Below are 16,183 nucleotides of genomic sequence, written 5' to 3' on the forward strand. Positions count from 1 at the left end.
AACAACGACAAGAATTATTGTACTAAAACAACGACAAGAATTATGGGACGGAGGGAGTAGATAACACATAAAGTTTTCCAACGTTCCCTCGAGGCACCCAAAAAATAAGCTTATTGGGTAGTAATGGTAGTTTCAGGTTGTAACAAAACTAGCACATCGAGTATAATTAATAAGGTAGTTATGTATTGGAGAAAGATATCAGAAGTTGGGTTTTATTACATCAAGCATGAAGCAACCAATTAAGACTGAAATTGCTATGAAGCCTTTGTTCGCCTTCCTAGAAAAGTTGGAAGTAGCCTGAAAAGATCACTCTTGCTATCTAGCTTGGTTACAGAAATAAAAACCATCACGTTTGAAACCATCATGTTAAAACCAGCATATTTGTGGCACATTGGTCGCCAACATCTGTCATCATCACATTTACCGAAGTTTGCAATAGCATAACCCAGCTTTATAGTAATGTTCAGGTCCATGTGATTCTTCAAGCGAAGGGTCTACAAATTAAAAGGAATCAATCAGAATATTATTCAAAACAAGTTACATATCATACAGTATGAAGCACAAGCATATGGAGAACGATCACCTTTTTCAAGAAAAAGCAAATGCTATATGTCACAATGCCCACATAGAAAGAGAGTTTTATATAACCGGAGAAAGGGCAAACCATATCAAATGAGTTCACCAATGTGGCGGAGATGAAGGCGGCCGACAAGGCGGCGGAAGTGTGAGCAAAATCAGGGATGGTAGACCAAATTGTTAACATGCAGAAGAAAAATACAAATAGATTGCAAAAACTGGACTGTTACAGGCTGAAATAATGATCATGCACACAGGAAGTCATCAAAATATCACATCCAGCAGAAAGGACCAAATTGTTAACAGCAAGTATTTCAGAAAGGACATCATTTACAATGGATCAACGTAACACAAAACCCTCAAGCAACCCGCCCCGCCTGCATCGCATCCCTGGCATACAGCTCATCATAGTTGGCGAAATCGGACGCCTCTAAACCTACTTCGTCAATAATCTCTTTCCATTGCCGGTCGAACCATTCGTCGATCTCGTCGTTGGTCATTTGAGCGTACTCATCGTCGGATTCATCAACTTCGGAGTTGTCGGGGCTTGCGGTCTTGGACTCTTCAGGTCTGGTGCTCTCGGGGCTTGGGGTCTTGGTTTCCTCAGATTCGCTGCTGTTGGTCTCGAATTCCTCAGATTCGATGCTGGTGGGGCTCGGGTTCTTGAGTACCTCAGGTCCAACATTGGCTTCACCACCTCCTCCTCCTTGTGCAGCTTCTCCTCCCCCGCGCCGCTGCCGGCCACCATCTTCCTTTTGGCCTTCTCACCGGCCAACGCCGCCTCATCCGCCTTCCTTTGGTGATGCCGACCTTCAGCGCCTGGGCGTCGGTGGAGCACAACATCATCATCATCATCTCCGGACCCTCGTCACCGGCCATCTGAGCCGCGCCGCCTCACCCGCACAACGATCTCGCCGATTTTTGGATGCTTTGAAACCCTAACTTTCGATGGGGACTAAAGATTGGGATCAAGGATGCGGCGGCGCCTCGATCTATATAAAGACGGGGTGCCCTGGCTTTGCGCCGATCGGAATCAGGACAAGTGTCCCACTCGGATTGGATCCAGCCCGTCTGCGAGTTCCCCTCGATCCTGGGCTGCGTCTTCCAACCCTGATTGGGCCTGGCCCACTTGCCGGCTGTTGTTCTCCAATATACGCTCGTCCTTTCCGGTTCCTGATTCCGATCGGTGCATTTGCCAAGTCCCCGTGTTTGTTTATTTGGAGTATATATATATATAAGCCGAGACGACGCCCCTCCATCCAAATTAACAGTACCCATCGAAACCTAGCTAGGGTTCCAAAGCATCCAAATTTCGGCGAAACCAGTCTGCTCAGTTCTTAAGGCGGCGCGGCTCGAGATCAACCGATGGTTCGACCGGAAATGGAAGGAGATGATTGACGAACTAGGTTTCGAGGACTCCGATTTCGCCGACTATGATGAGCTGTATGCCATGGACGAGAAGATGGAGGGGGAGCAGGTTGCTTCAATTCCACACGAGGGCGACATCAGAGGCTCAGAGCTACTCCAGCTAGCTAGGCCATGATCGATGCTGGGGTTGTTTTGGTCTATATATCTCTGTCATCGAACGATCAGTACCTTTGCTTGGGCAAAAATGTGCCTCAGCGTAATTTTGATCTATTAGTCTATGACGTTCTCAAGGTTCCTGAAATACTCCTAGTACTTGGTACTACGTGACCTCCTGTGCATATATAATCGATAGCTAGTAACAATTGATTAGTTTTTGCAATCTATCTGTACGTACCCTTTTACTGCCTGGGTTTCGATTTTTTTTTATACATACCCTTTTACTGCATGTTAACAGTTTGGTTGACATCTCCATGATTTGCTCTCCACTGTTGGCTCCCAGCCCAGCCACCTTGCCATCTGCGCCATCACCTCGGTTCACCTTTGTATCGTAATGTTGGCCTTTTGGGGCTTGTACATAACTACTTCCTTCGATCCTAAATTATTGTCATGGTTTTAATACAAATTTGAACTAAAACAACGAAAAGAATTTAGGGTCTGAGGGAGTATGTATCACTGCATCAAAACGCACAACTTTTGTATTTTTTTCAAAAAAGGTGGCCCTTTTCCATATGCTTGGTGCTAAACTGCTAATGCAAAAACCAATAAATGAGAAGATGACAGATGTCCGTAGCCAATGTGCTAAAGATATGCTAAATTACTGATATGAAATGAAAAGTTACCATATATTTCACATGATGGTTTCTATTTCTGTCATGCAGCTAGGAAGCATGCAGTCTGACAATTAATGCTAGGATCTGGCTACTTCCAATGTTTCTAGGAAGGTGAACAAAATGCTTCATAGTAATATCAGGCTTAAGTTGAAACACTTGGTATATTCACCTTGATTTAATCAAAACCAGCTTCTCGAGTTCTGATATCCTTGTCCAATTTAATCACATGACTAGCTAAATGTGTTCTGATAATTAACTTGGTATCTAGTTGAGCCATAAACGGATCATGAAAGTTTAGAAATTAAACCTGACTATCATTATAGAAGTGTCCCAAGTCCTAATATTATTGTTATTTTAGTCAAGAAAATTCTAGATCCGTGTGTACCTAAGTTAATTCTTTTCCATAACGAAGCCACAAAGTTAATAAGCACAACTGGGTTACGGATATGATCTGCACTGCAGCATATAGGATAGCCATTTTAAATTTGAATCTGACAATGAAGCTGAAGTTATCCAAAGGTTTGTAGGCATGCTGTTGTTTTCACACAATTTTTCTTCCATGTATGACTTTCTTGCCATTCCTTAAATCTTTCCAAGACATGAATATATGCACATTCTTTGTTGCTTCCCACTAAGAAAAGGATGTACTATCAACTGCATGTCTGCTGGATGCCTGGATGTGATACCATCAGCATAGCTACTGACAATGTACCTCCCGTCCTCGCTTGATCTATTGGCAATATATGACGTTATCAAGGTTAAGTTCCTGAAAAAAAAACTTGCTAATTACCTGTCTGCTGGATGTAATACTGAGGACTAGTACCACTTTATTCCAGTAACTGACAGTTCAGGTTTTGCAATCTATCTGTAGTTTTCTACTCCACTAGTACTGTATATGCAAACAATTTAGCTGTTTCCCAGCATGTCTTCCTGAACCCTTGACTTTCTTGCTTCTTGCGTTGAGCCGTTTTGCAGACACACCATTGCTCCATCAGAACTACAGTGTAGAAGCAAGCTGAACCAGAAGGTGAAGCAGCACAGGGCGACATCGTCTGGTGATTGCCTCTCTCTTTGTGCCTCCATCAGAACTTAGGAAACGCATATACCTGACGGTTAAACGTAGATAAAAACAAAGAAGACGATCAGTTAAGCGGTAAAAACTTAGATGGAGATGCGGGGTATCGATCCCCGTACCTCTCGCATGCTAAGCGAGCGCTCTACCATCTGAGCTACATCCCCTGTATGAATAGATATTTGAATGTTGAAAATATAATAAATTGCGGTCGCGTATCTCATCTCCTCAAGGACTTCAGCCGATCGAAGGATGCAATGCAAGAGCTTGCCCTCCTGCATGCCACGATCGATCTGTAAGTTTTCTATCGGAACAGTTAGGAGATACAAGTTGTGTTCAGCTTGCTTGCTCCATGTTTACGTAAGTTTTTGGACCAAAAGCAATGCGATCGATTATGTGAAATCTAAAGCTGCTGGGTGCATGGCAGTTTTCTGTCACCGGAGCATCTAAATAAATAACTGAACTCAAGCTAGCCCTAAAATAACAAAAACCAAATTCAAGCTGAACTCGAGGACTAGTGTCCGTATGGTATGGAGCGAGTCGGCAGTTGTAACTCCAGCTTGAGATCTTCTTCTCGACCCCATTGACCCATTCTCGTGTGGTGAACGAGAAGGTCTCTGTGCAAATTACCATGAGCTAGCTGCAACCTTGGGAGCAAGAGACTTAGCTTTGTATGTACTACGTGTCTCTTATAATTCAGAAAAGAGGAAACAGTTCCTCAAAAAAAAAGAAAAAAGAAAAGAGGAAACAGGAGAACCCGTGCTCATCTTTCTTTTGTCTTAGAAATTTACCGTGCTCATCTTCGTCTGAATGTTTGTGCATACAGGTTCTACTCTCTGTTTCCTCGACCTTCACGGCTTCACCTGCAATGACGCTCTTCTGAAAAAACAAAAATCTGCAGCGGCGGACGGATTCTCTCCTGTTCTGATCCATTGCAGGTTTTGCCGACATGTGACCTCGATCGTAGGATGTACGGCAATACGGCGAGCATGTTTGTGTGTCTAATCCTGCCAAAGATTCATCCCTCCATCACCAATGTGTCACACATTTCATCCTTTCTGTCTCGGAAAGAGTTTCATGTCATGCTCTTTCCGGTAGATATATGGACTCCGTCAGGACATTAAGATTTAGATGATTATATATGTAGATTTCTCCCAACAGTCACAACCCGACCTTAGCTCAGTTGGTAGAGCGGAGGACTGTAGTGCGTTGCAGATAAAATCCTTAGGTCACTGGTTCGAATCCGGTAGGTCGGATTTCTTTTTGTTGTTTTCTCAGCAGATCTCATTTCGGTTTAGTTGTTTCCTACCCTTCCCATCTTCGTGTTCCTTTTGTCCTTTTTCTAGTATAGAGGTCATTTCGGTTTAGTTATTTCTTACCCTTCCCATCTTTGTGTTTGTTTCATTGGAATATGGTTCGGAATCATCAGGCGTCCAGACCTCCAGTCATTTGGGAATCTTTTTCTTTTTTAGCAAGCAGACAGTTCTCTTTCTCTGGGAATCCCAATTGCTTTCCTGTTTACGCGTCCCTGAGAGGCCCTGAGTCCATCAATTTTCCATAGAAATCAGTCCCGTATTCGGTATTCCGGCACGGGAGAAACCCTCACCGTAATCAACCGGAGTAATGTGGCTACACGCATGTTCGAACCCCACGCCCAGCCGGCTCCTCCTCGGGGGCTCAAAGCGATGAGCAGCTCCCGTGGTCTCGTAGAGCCCGCCGACGTCGGCGACGTGGCTTTACGTACGTGGACGCATCAGATCTATACACGTGCATGTAGGAGGATGTCCAGCTGACCAGCTCGTAGAGGAAGATGTCAGATGTGCCTGGCCGCCGCACTCTGGGACTCTCTCTTTGGCCCTGTTTGGACGACGAGAACGAGGCCACGATGCCCTGTATGGTTTCAATGTCTCTCGGTGTCCTCGTGACGTGCAATTTTCCTTCGCGTCAATGATCGACGTGGCATCCGTGCAGAATTCATATGACACAGCCAACCACAGCCAATTCCACGAGGCGGTCTATGAAAACATGTAAAAAAAATCGTGCAAGATAAACTTTTTTAGAAAACTCAAATCATAACGCGCGCGCGTATGATCCTGCGCAATCCTGCGCAATTATCCACACGCATGCATGTGTTAGCCCGCCACTAGAGTGGGTGTTTGTGCATGCGTCATGCATGTATTAGTAAGTATTTGGGGACATTTGTACTGATTCATTTTCAAGATTTAGAATGTTTTGTAACGCATTTCGTATGTCCGTTTCACAATCTGTTTTCACCGTTGTCTACATATTGACAAGTGCTTCGAATCTAGATCCCATCTTGGTATGTTTCAACAAACTTTTTTGAACTCTTAAGTTACCATGCAATAATGCAAAAGTTACCGTCCTATTTTGAAATAAGTTGTCATGTGGTAAATCTGATAACTTGCTACCAACAAGGTGGCAATTTCTTAAATTATTGGATGGTACTTTCATTCATAAGTTACCACCCTATTTTGTTTGAAGTCGTCATCCTATTCTGAAAGAAGTTTCCATGTGGTAACTCATTGTTAACACAAATGGTAACTTTATTTATCACCGTCTGGTGACTTCATTTGTTACTGAATGACAACTTCGTTTGTCACCGGGTGGCAACTTCAATCATACATTGCCACCTATTTTGTATGAAGTTACCACGTGTTAAATTATCATTATGAAGGTGACAACTTCATATATTATTGGTTGATAATTTGAACTCACAAGTTATCCCCACAATTTGTATGAATTTATCTCGTGGTAATTTGTTAGTAATAGGATGTCAACTTCATATGTTATTGGTGGGTAACTTTAAACGCAAAAAAAAGTTGCCGAAACGTAGCAATATGTGGTCTAGTTTTGGAGACCTTGTGAGACAAAGCTAACCGCGAAAACGGATCGTAAATCAAGCATAGGATTTGAAAGTTAGAACATCTTGAAGATTCAATTTGGCAAAGTAAATGCACGCATGCATATATTTTCATCTCACCCACATGCAATCAGTGGCTCATGCATGTATCGCTCGTGGCATGCCTGATGCCTTGCTTTGTGCCATGCATCGTATGCGCGGCGTGTCTAACGTGTGTACAGTCGCGCGCTAGCACAGTCCTTTAGAAAATATGCTACTAAACACAAACCCCGAATCGGAGTCGGTGCTGGCACAGCTAGGGCGGGCGGACCTGGACCTGCACCTGGGCCAAAACATGTGGCAAACCGCAATAAAGAAATCGGGTGTCAGACCAGTCGGCGGAAATACCGGCAGCTACGGGAAAGAAAGGATCGATATACTTTTAGGGCCGAGCAATTACAGCTGTTGGATGGAAAAATCAATGGTACAAATAGATAGTTATCGATCACAGGATCCAAATGGATATTCGCACATAATCATTGCAACGTCTTGCGCCTTTGTAATATGTATGTAACAAAACATATGATCTTGATCTCAAAACAAACAAACACGTATGACCTTACAACATGTTGAAACAACCAACGCAACATCAAAAACAATAACTTTCATTAACCTCTTGCCACCAACATTAGAAGTGCCAACTTAATTGATTTGGCTTGCCGCTAGGAAATCTAGCTCGCCCGAATCTTGTTGGAGCTAGATCGACGACCACGGATCCATTCCTCACAACCCAACATCTTTTAGAGCTCGACGGCAAGAACTAGAGTTCTACTAGCTATAAGATCTGAAAGAGCTTCACGTAGGAGTAGGAGAAAGAGGAGCGCGCTCGAGTGGTAGCTAGGGCACCGGCAAAGGAGAAAGGAAGTGCCTTCATCGATGGCCGTCGGTACGCCGCTCCCATTGGTAGGCTCCTCTGAGAACCACTCATCACTCCCCTGGCGGCACGTTCCATGCGCTCCAATAACACGAAACGCATCCCATGTTGCGTGCTATCAGGCGGCATGTAGTTGTACATATCGTTTCCCAATTCTTATTTTCGAAGAGGGTGGCCTATAACATATGCCACACCGATGTCTTATTTGGCACTTCTGTATTTTTAGTCGCTACTGGTGTATTGGGTATTTGAGGGAATAAGATATTCACGAAATACCAGTGGCGGACCTAACTTTTCAATATTGGGTGGGATAAACACTCTATTTTTAATATTGGGTGGGGCAAATACATCAAAACTCTATTTTTCTTAATTTTTTTCACTAATTTCTACTAATAAAAGGGAATTTTGAAAATTATTGGGTAGGGCGGGCCCCACCCCACCACCTGGCTGGGTCCGCCCCTGCGAAATACTCTCAAAAACTCCTTTCATCCCAAAACACTAGTATGAGAAGTGTTTTTAATGGTACAAAATTGAGATGTTTTATGGGAGAAATTTAGGAATAATCCACTGCAATCGTTTATACCAAACAACTCATTTGGGCTTCTAGTGTTTTGAATTTGGAGTGGATAAAATTCTAAAAACACTAGCAAAGCACTAAAGTCAAACGAGACCCGAATAGTGTAACGTTAACATCAATGATAAACATCATCGTGCTTCCTAATATTATTCCGCATATGCTTCTTCAGAACCAAATCGCTCGACAAATATGTCTTCCAGGAGTTAAAAAATACCCCTCAAAAAGAGAAGAAAAAAACACATGACACCTCTACCTTAGCTGGCCTTTGAACTTCGGGCTTCCTAGTTTCTCTGTACCCGAACATCTGTCTACGGATCAACATCTGTGAACCATGACTTAACACGTGCACCATCTTTGTTGTAATTTATTGGCCCATGATTGACTATAATAATGCATTCGCCACACAAAGTTCCTAATATCTTGGACAGCTAAGGGAGCAGCCAAAAAATTTAACCATTGCTGAAAGCAAAGTGCATGATCGAGTGAGTAGAACTCCTTTTCCATGGATAAGAAATTGAGAGGTGACAAAAGGTGTCAATGTTCTTTGGTCGCAAAGAGTAGGAGCTGGGACTTGTCTTAATTTTTTTAAATATGGATGTATCTATATTTAGAAAATGTCTAGATACATGTAATATTTTGAGATAATATGGGTCCTCAAACATAGACAGAATAAACAATTTTTCTAGTCACTGATGTTAGCATTGATCAATATATCAAAAATTAGTAAAACGATCTCAGTAGATGTAAAAAGTCAGAGCTAGTTAATTCAATTGAATTCACTAGTGTCAGGGTGAGCATAGAGTGGCAATTCTGCGATTTTGTGAAAGTAAAGAAAAAAACAATTTTCCCCTGTCAATCAAACAACCCAAAATATCCAATTCACAGGATCGCCCAATTCTTTAATACTCCTAGAGCGAGGTAGATTTAATTAACTAGCTCATGCAAAACAATTTAATACTCCTCATGAAAGCGAAATATCATACCTCGTGCAAAAAGATTAGAGAAGCAAGGGCAATTAAAATATTCCCTTTTTTTTAATGCATGCTTATGTAGGGGAGCTTCCTAGAGCGAAAAGGAAATAAACGCCTGTCATCAGTCACCACCATGACCAAAATCGAAACCGGATCAAGTCAAGATCACTCCTTAACCAAAAGCCACCACATAGGCACCATCAGCAAGAACAGATCCCACAAGTAGAAAAGAGAAGACAGAGGCGTCCATTCCTTTTTGGGAAGGTGAGGTCTGTGAACTTGTGAAGACAAAGGGAGGGGAGCAGAAGCCAAACTCCCACAGCAGAGAGAGGAGTCACCAGTCCAGGGGGAGGAGATGGAGGAGAGGGTGAAGGTGGTGTGCATGGCGAAGCTTGCCGAGCAGGCAGAGAGATACGATGGTAATAGTGGGGCAGATCCCTCTCCCTTGGTTTGCTTGCGCCTCGCTTCTGTGCAGGGTGTTTGTTCTTGGCGCTTTGGATTCCGTGTCAGATCGCCGATCATTTCTTGGCGGAATGGAGGGGAAATTTGGGGGTTCTTGGTTCATGTGTCTGCTGGGACCCTGGCCCTGCGATTCCCTGTGGTTTTAGGCTTTTAGCCGATTAGCTGGGCTTCTTGAGCAGTAGCCTGCTGGCAGTTGCGGCCTGTTCATTTTGTCTGTCCATCAGCAAAATGCCTCAGATAGTTTGCTATTCGGTGCTGATTTCAGCCCAAAAAGCTAGTGATTTTGGGCGGTGTTGGGGGCCCTGGTTTGATAGGAAAACCTACATATTTTTAACGGCTGTTTTGGGGGCAAATCTTGGATATTCCCTGTGAGTGTTTGATGGTTTGTGGGGGCCAATTTTATGATTTCAGTGCCCCTGAGTTGATTCATGTTGTGCTATGATGTTTCACTGGGAAAAAGAAGGATCATGCATGGCATTCTGTTCGGGGAACTATTTGACATGCTTCTTCGCGCAAAATAAAATAAAATTGACATGCTGTCTAGAAAAAAGAACTGGTAGACATACTGATAGATCGCCTTTTGTCAGTGTTACTTATTACTTAACAACATACTCGGTCCACATGCTAACATCGTGTAAGGTAGTGGGTTTTCCAGTATATCTTGAGTAAGCATCCCGTTTTGCTAGAATTGGATAGCCCCAAACATGATATAGAACCTTTTTTTGGGCAATTTGGTCGCCATTGGATGCATTGTCATGTGTATATTGAATTGTTTTTGTCAATTTGGTCATAAATTAGTGGTTCCTCTAAGTTCTGAATAGAGGATTCTCTTTACTTTGTGCTTCCAAATCAATTTGTTGGCTATAGCATCTAAAGCTGGCTTGGCTTGACATGTAGGAAGCCTCTCTGTTTTTTTAGACAATGGTAGGAGGCCTCTCTAATTGGTAGACGTAACTTATTCAACGGAATCACGAGTTTCAATTAATCATGAGGGTTCTTGTAGCTTTATGGACTTCCATATTCCCTCTGAAAGTTTTAGACACCATTATCTCCCCTCTGTTATTGCACATCTTTGTTTACCTTTTTTTTTGTGAAGCAGGCAGGAACGCTGCCATTCCATTATAGAAGAAAGCACAATATGTACATGAAACAGCTAGCCCACAATGGCACGGGCAGGCATAAACTCAAATGCACGCAACAATACCGGCCACACCATTATCACACTTTGCTCCTTGAGCTGTCGACTCCAACTTTGGCACAAGCAGACAGACCACCAAGCACCGGCCACACCACCACCACCACCATCATCATCACGCTTGGCTGCTCGAGCCAGGGACTCCGACTTTGGCAGAGTCAGAACTCCTGAACCTCCCAGGAAATAATTTATCAGGTCCTATGCAATTATGCTGCTGTTTTGATAAACGTTTTTTTGGACAAGCTTCCCTTTCGGGCAAACAAGGGGAAGACCTTCTGCACTAACTGAAAACATGACATAACCATGTAGTTTTACACATGGCTTCTAGAGTATGTCATACAGTTAGTTGGTTCAAAATGAACTGCTTCTTGAGTTTGCTCTGATCCTCCAGCAGTCCAATATATGACTTTCATGTATGATAGTGACATAGCCAGTTCTTACATTATTTTCTGATGACTGTTAATATTTCAGATAAAATCAAATTCAAAATGACAGAGCTAACATCTCTTGATGCTTGTAATCATTCAGGTTTAATAAATGGCATGATGGGCTAACATCTCTTGAAAATGGAAACTTTTCTGTTGCCAAACTAACCCATCATCTTGGCACATTAGAATTTTCAGAGTTTGTTCTTATTAACATGCTCCACTGGCATACCAGATTAGTAGGTCATTTGTTTCTGAAGTAATGCCTTAACTATGGTACATGGTTGTTCCTGCAGATATGGTGGACTTAATGAAGAAACTTGCTAGGATGGATGTGGATATGAGCGGTGAAGAGAGACATCTATTTTCTGTTGGTTTTAAGAATACGATTGGTGCAAAGAGGGCATCATGGAGAATCCTTTCTTCACTTGAGCAAAAGGTGACAACGGGTGAGCAGGCTGGTGGGATGATAAATGATTACAGAAAGAAAGTTGAGGATGAGCTAAGGATGGTTTGCAACGAAATATTGTCAATTATCGCTATTCATTGCCTCCCCTTGGCCAATTCGGGTGAAAACATTGTGTTCTTTTATAAAATGTATGTACAGGTTCACAGATTCAGCGCTTTCTTTCATCTCCATGTCATTCTTTTCACATGTTGTCTATTTTCTGACAATTATATTCACAGTTTATTTCCAATCAATAGCTCATTGTCGATAACTCGATTTGATAATACAATGTGTATTTCCAAAACGAATAATGTATTCATGCATGTCTAGTTATTTTGAGTGGGCGGTGTAACCGTCAGTAACTCAGTGTCAAAATTAAGTGAGGGCGTAGTAGACACATATTCAGTTGGTTTGGTTATTCACATTCTTTTCCAACTTTTGGGTTCCGAATAAACAGATCAACAACATGATTGAACATAGTGGACGCTGAATCAAGTTCAGTTGGTTTATTCATGAAATGCATTCTATTTAATGATAGGCCAAAAGTCATGCTCTTGTTTTGATAGGATTCAACAAGCCAAACATGACTTGTGGGTGATACCTCCAGTGACTATGCAAGCTATCCATTTTCCTGCTTGATCCTTAAATCAAAGTATAACTTGCATTGTTTTAACAAGTAGTAACATGCATTTTTGCTAAAAGAAAAGGGGGCGTTTTCTTGGTGGTGGCTGTGTCAGGGTGGGATTGATGCTACAGCAACTAACAAGTTCAAGAGGCAACCAACACATGTGTTTCAGAATTTTCCCATTCTCCAAAAATACAATATGTTTAGTTGGATGAAATTTATCTCTATTTTATTGTTTAATACAGAAACAAGCAACTAATTCTATCCTAACTAAATTAATTTGAATTACTGGATTTAGCTGAACTAATTTCAGTTTGGTCAGTTTCTGCACATGCCTGCAAGTATTCTCTGTCCCATTTTATCAGGTAGCCTATTCTTTAAAGCAAAATATATACAAGAGTTTAAAGATGAGATTGGCATGACCTCTTTGGTTACTTACTTTTAGTTAGTCCAGGTCTTTAACATATAAGTGATATAACGATGCCAGTCTTTCATCATATTGTACAACATTTAATTTCTTATTATGAACTATCTGAAGTTTTTTTTTCCATGATTAGAAAGTATGTTGAAAATCTTAAATTTACTTTTCCTGAAACAATTTAGCTGGAAGATCTTTTGGGAATGGGTGCAGCAGATTTTTCTGTACTGCACCACTGAAAGGATTAAATGGTGCTTCCCTAGTTCTGAAGCTTCCCCCTGGTCTGTCATGTATGAACATTATGAGCTTTCTGTGTGGCCCTGACAAGCTATTCTATGACGGGCCTGGTTATATATCATTCCCAAGGATATTCCCTCCTATGGATGTGCACGTTCACATGATACTCATAGACACATGTTTTTGTTGTCTGATTTGCAGATGATTCTTTCTAAATTTCTAATTATTACAGGAAAGGTGACTACTACCGTTACCTGGCTGAATTTAGCACGGGAACTGAAAAGAAGGCTGCTGCTGACCAGTCACTTGTGGCCTATCAGGTGCGAAACCATCATACATAGACTCAAACCAACTTTATTCCTCCTCTAGAAAACTAACAAATGTTGCTGCAGCACGCCATGGTTGTCGCCTCCACTGAGCTTTCACCTGTCCACCCAATCAGGCTTGGCCTTGCGCTCAATTTCTCAGTCTTCTTTTATGAGATAATGAACTGTCATGAGAGGTCATTCACCTTTAATGATTTCTTCATCCTTTGTCTATATGTTTTGTAATTTAGCATTCATATGTCTAGTTTGCATGCTTCCCTTTTATAAATATATAAAATGGGAAGACCTCCAAAGAGGGAACTATGATTGAATGAATCCATTACTTCTTGTAGCCACTTTAAGTATGTTAAAGTTTGATGATCTTTTCCAAATATAAAGAGAATCACCATGAGGCACTTAATGATTTACATAGTTAAACCCCAAAATTGGAATGTTAAATAGGACAGTCTGACCCCATTAATGAAAAGTTTCCTGATCGAGAACCGAGCTTAGCTTGGGTGGTTAGCCCAGCGAGGTATGTTGGCTGCCCACCAGGGTTCGATCCAACAAGGTCGCATTCTATATAAATAATTTTCGTAAGGTGAGGCACCAAAATGCAATCCAATCACGCCTCTCCTACAATATATATCTATAATTTTGTAAGGTGAGGCACCAGAATGCGACCCAATCACGCCTCTACTACAATATGTATATAATTTTCGTAAGGTGAGGCGCCAGAATGTGACCTTGTGGGATCGGACCCTGGTGTGCAGCCAGCATACCTCGCTGGGCTAACCTAACACCCAAGCTGAGCTCAGTTCTCTTCTGGATCTGTCCTTAGTTCGTTTTTTTTTTACAAAAAGGACGGCACTGCCCTGGCCTCTGCATTTAGTTAGAAAGATAGTGCAGAACTGGAGATGAATGTTCGTTTTTCGTGCTGCCTCATTGTTGGCACCATGTTAGCTTCTTGTCATTGTAAGCACCCCTTCAGCATGACGGCATGGGTCACCAGTCTTTGAGAGCATGAAAGCATCCTAGCATGCCATTTTGGGGATTTTTATGTTGTTTCTGTTTCCAGAGCTTGCCAAGTAGCAAAACAAGCATTTGATGAGGCTACTGCTGAGATTAATTCCATGGGTGTGGAGGGCTACAACGACAGCACACTTATGATGCAGCTTCTGAAGGACAACCTAACATTGTGGACATCAGAGCTAACTGGAGGTAAGGCGGTTATAAGAATACCTTTTCCAGGAACTAACTAATTTACCCTTCCTTGTTTTCCAATGGTATTATTTTGGTTTTTGCTTCAGTACATAGAACAAGCGTCATAAATTATCCATATTATAGAGTGTCTGCAATGTAAACTTCAAATGCCAGCTGCAATGGTGACCTGATATACATGGTAGAAAAGTAATACTCGCGTCAAAAGATGTGCGTGTAGGAAAAAAGTAAAAATAAATTGCCACAGAAGATCTGATGATGTGGATATAACATCTGAACAAGGAACACTAATCAGTCCAGTCCATAATAGCATGACATTGATTTCAAACCAAACTATTACTTGGTTGGGTATGAGCATGCCTACTGAGTACTGACCTATCTTGCCACACAAGCAAGTGTGATACAACCTAGGAAATTGAATACTGATCATGCTTTGATTTGTTTTGTCAATCTGCCCAACAAAGTAACACGCCATCAAACCTTTCCAACTAATATGTTTCATGGTAAGGTCCTTTTGCAACTGATATGTTGCCTTATAGTATATGACAAATCGTAACTACTGCAAGTAACACAAATCCTAAAAAAGAGTACTTAAAAAATGGTTCAAGTTTGATGACCAGAGTAGGTAAAAAGGTATCAAGAGAATTGTGCTTGGGATGGTCATGTTGATCCTCCAATTCTTGCTACGATGTTAGATATATTCACCAACAGTAACCCTGTTATCGCTAATATCCAGTCTTTTTCACTTTGACAGTAATGAGTCCGTGATTATAATTACAGCACAAGGTCTCTACTTTATCCCCTGACAATGAAAAGCATGCTCTCTTTATTTTGACAGGTGAATCCTCTAAGGATAACGACCTCGATATGGAGGTGAGGTGCTTCTGCCTATGAAATCCATTTGAGCTCTTAACAGCATTCTTTGCATGTTAACAGTTTGTTAGGTTGATGAAAAACATAAATAATCCAGTGGAGAAAAATACTAATACATGGAATTGCGCAGATTGATATTACAGATCAAAACATCTAGATCTTATACCACAATAAACACTATGCTGATGCTGACGTGCTGCTAGAGTGCCAGTGCTAGGCACTATGGTTTTCTGACAATATGTTTTCGACGTTTTAGCAGGGATAACTGGAACGCGTTGAAGGGCCCTAGCATGTGCGCAAAATAACCAGAACACTTGCTACTGAACCTGTGACCTTCGCCAGCATAGAAACCGCCTTATGTTACCTGTAGCTTCTTTGTTTTTGGGTCCTTGCTTGGTCTGAGCGTTGCCCTGGTTCTCATATTTTGAGAGCTCGGAGTGGTAATTGTCCATCTTTGCTGCTTTTTTTTTCTTGTATACCGGCAAACAATACTATGTTACTAGTATGTCTCTTATCAACGACGAAAAACTGTTTCTTTTATCAGTGGGAATGTTTCATCCAACTTGTACATCAATTTTAGACAAGCTTGTCATAGCCATCCTTGAGGCTTTGTAACTTGGGATCAAATTCATAAGAAGTATAGACTCATGACCCATTGGAGACAGAGCAAGTGAGACTGGACTTTGGTTGCTGTTTTGGCAAAGGGAACTGGACTTTGATTGGCAGTGATAGGAGTGGGTGTCATATTTGACTAGTTGTTGGATTTCCATACAGAGTAGTTGTATA

At 41.8% G+C, this 16,183-nt stretch overlaps 1 protein-coding gene and 3 non-coding genes across 6 annotated transcripts; 3 read left to right on the forward strand and 1 right to left on the reverse strand.

Annotated features, from left to right (window-relative positions):
• Window positions 1–3,940: 3,940 nt before the first annotated feature.
• Window positions 3,941–4,013, reverse strand: TRNAA-AGC. Its single transcript has one exon. It is a non-coding gene; the product is annotated as a tRNA-Ala (tRNA).
• A 1,001-nt stretch (window positions 4,014–5,014) lies between these two features.
• TRNAY-GUA lies at window positions 5,015–5,102 on the forward strand. The gene is given in 2 exon segments: window positions 5,015–5,051; window positions 5,067–5,102. It is a non-coding gene; the product is annotated as a tRNA-Tyr (tRNA).
• Window positions 5,103–9,293: 4,191 nt separating this feature from the next.
• LOC100839340 (putative 14-3-3-like protein GF14-H) lies at window positions 9,294–15,959 on the forward strand. Of its 3 annotated transcripts, XM_010239264.3 has the most exons (8): window positions 9,294–9,607; window positions 10,750–11,040; window positions 11,567–11,867; window positions 13,231–13,318; window positions 13,391–13,500; window positions 14,382–14,524; window positions 15,363–15,397; window positions 15,654–15,959. In XM_010239264.3, the coding sequence occupies exons 3-8, from the start codon at window positions 11,569–11,571 to the stop codon at window positions 15,660–15,662; spliced, it is 684 nt and encodes a 227-aa protein (XP_010237566.1). In that variant the 5' UTR covers window positions 9,294–9,607; window positions 10,750–11,040; window positions 11,567–11,568; the 3' UTR covers window positions 15,663–15,959. The 3 variants fall into 3 exon arrangements, with proteins under 3 accessions (XP_010237566.1, XP_010237565.1, XP_003577372.1); XM_010239263.3 differs by lacking the exon at window positions 10,750–11,040 and having other exon boundaries at window positions 9,296–9,607; XM_003577324.4 differs by lacking the exon at window positions 10,750–11,040 and having other exon boundaries at window positions 9,296–9,607; window positions 15,657–15,959.
• On the forward strand, window positions 13,792–14,130 carry MIR5166 (microRNA MIR5166). The gene has a single exon (NR_126908.2). It is a non-coding gene; the product is annotated as a microRNA MIR5166 (primary transcript).
• Window positions 15,960–16,183: the final 224 nt, after the last annotated feature.

Source organism: Brachypodium distachyon, chromosome 4 (assembly GCF_000005505.3).
Source record: "Brachypodium distachyon strain Bd21 chromosome 4, Brachypodium_distachyon_v3.0, whole genome shotgun sequence".
NCBI classification, from domain to species: domain Eukaryota; kingdom Viridiplantae; phylum Streptophyta; class Magnoliopsida; order Poales; family Poaceae; genus Brachypodium; species Brachypodium distachyon.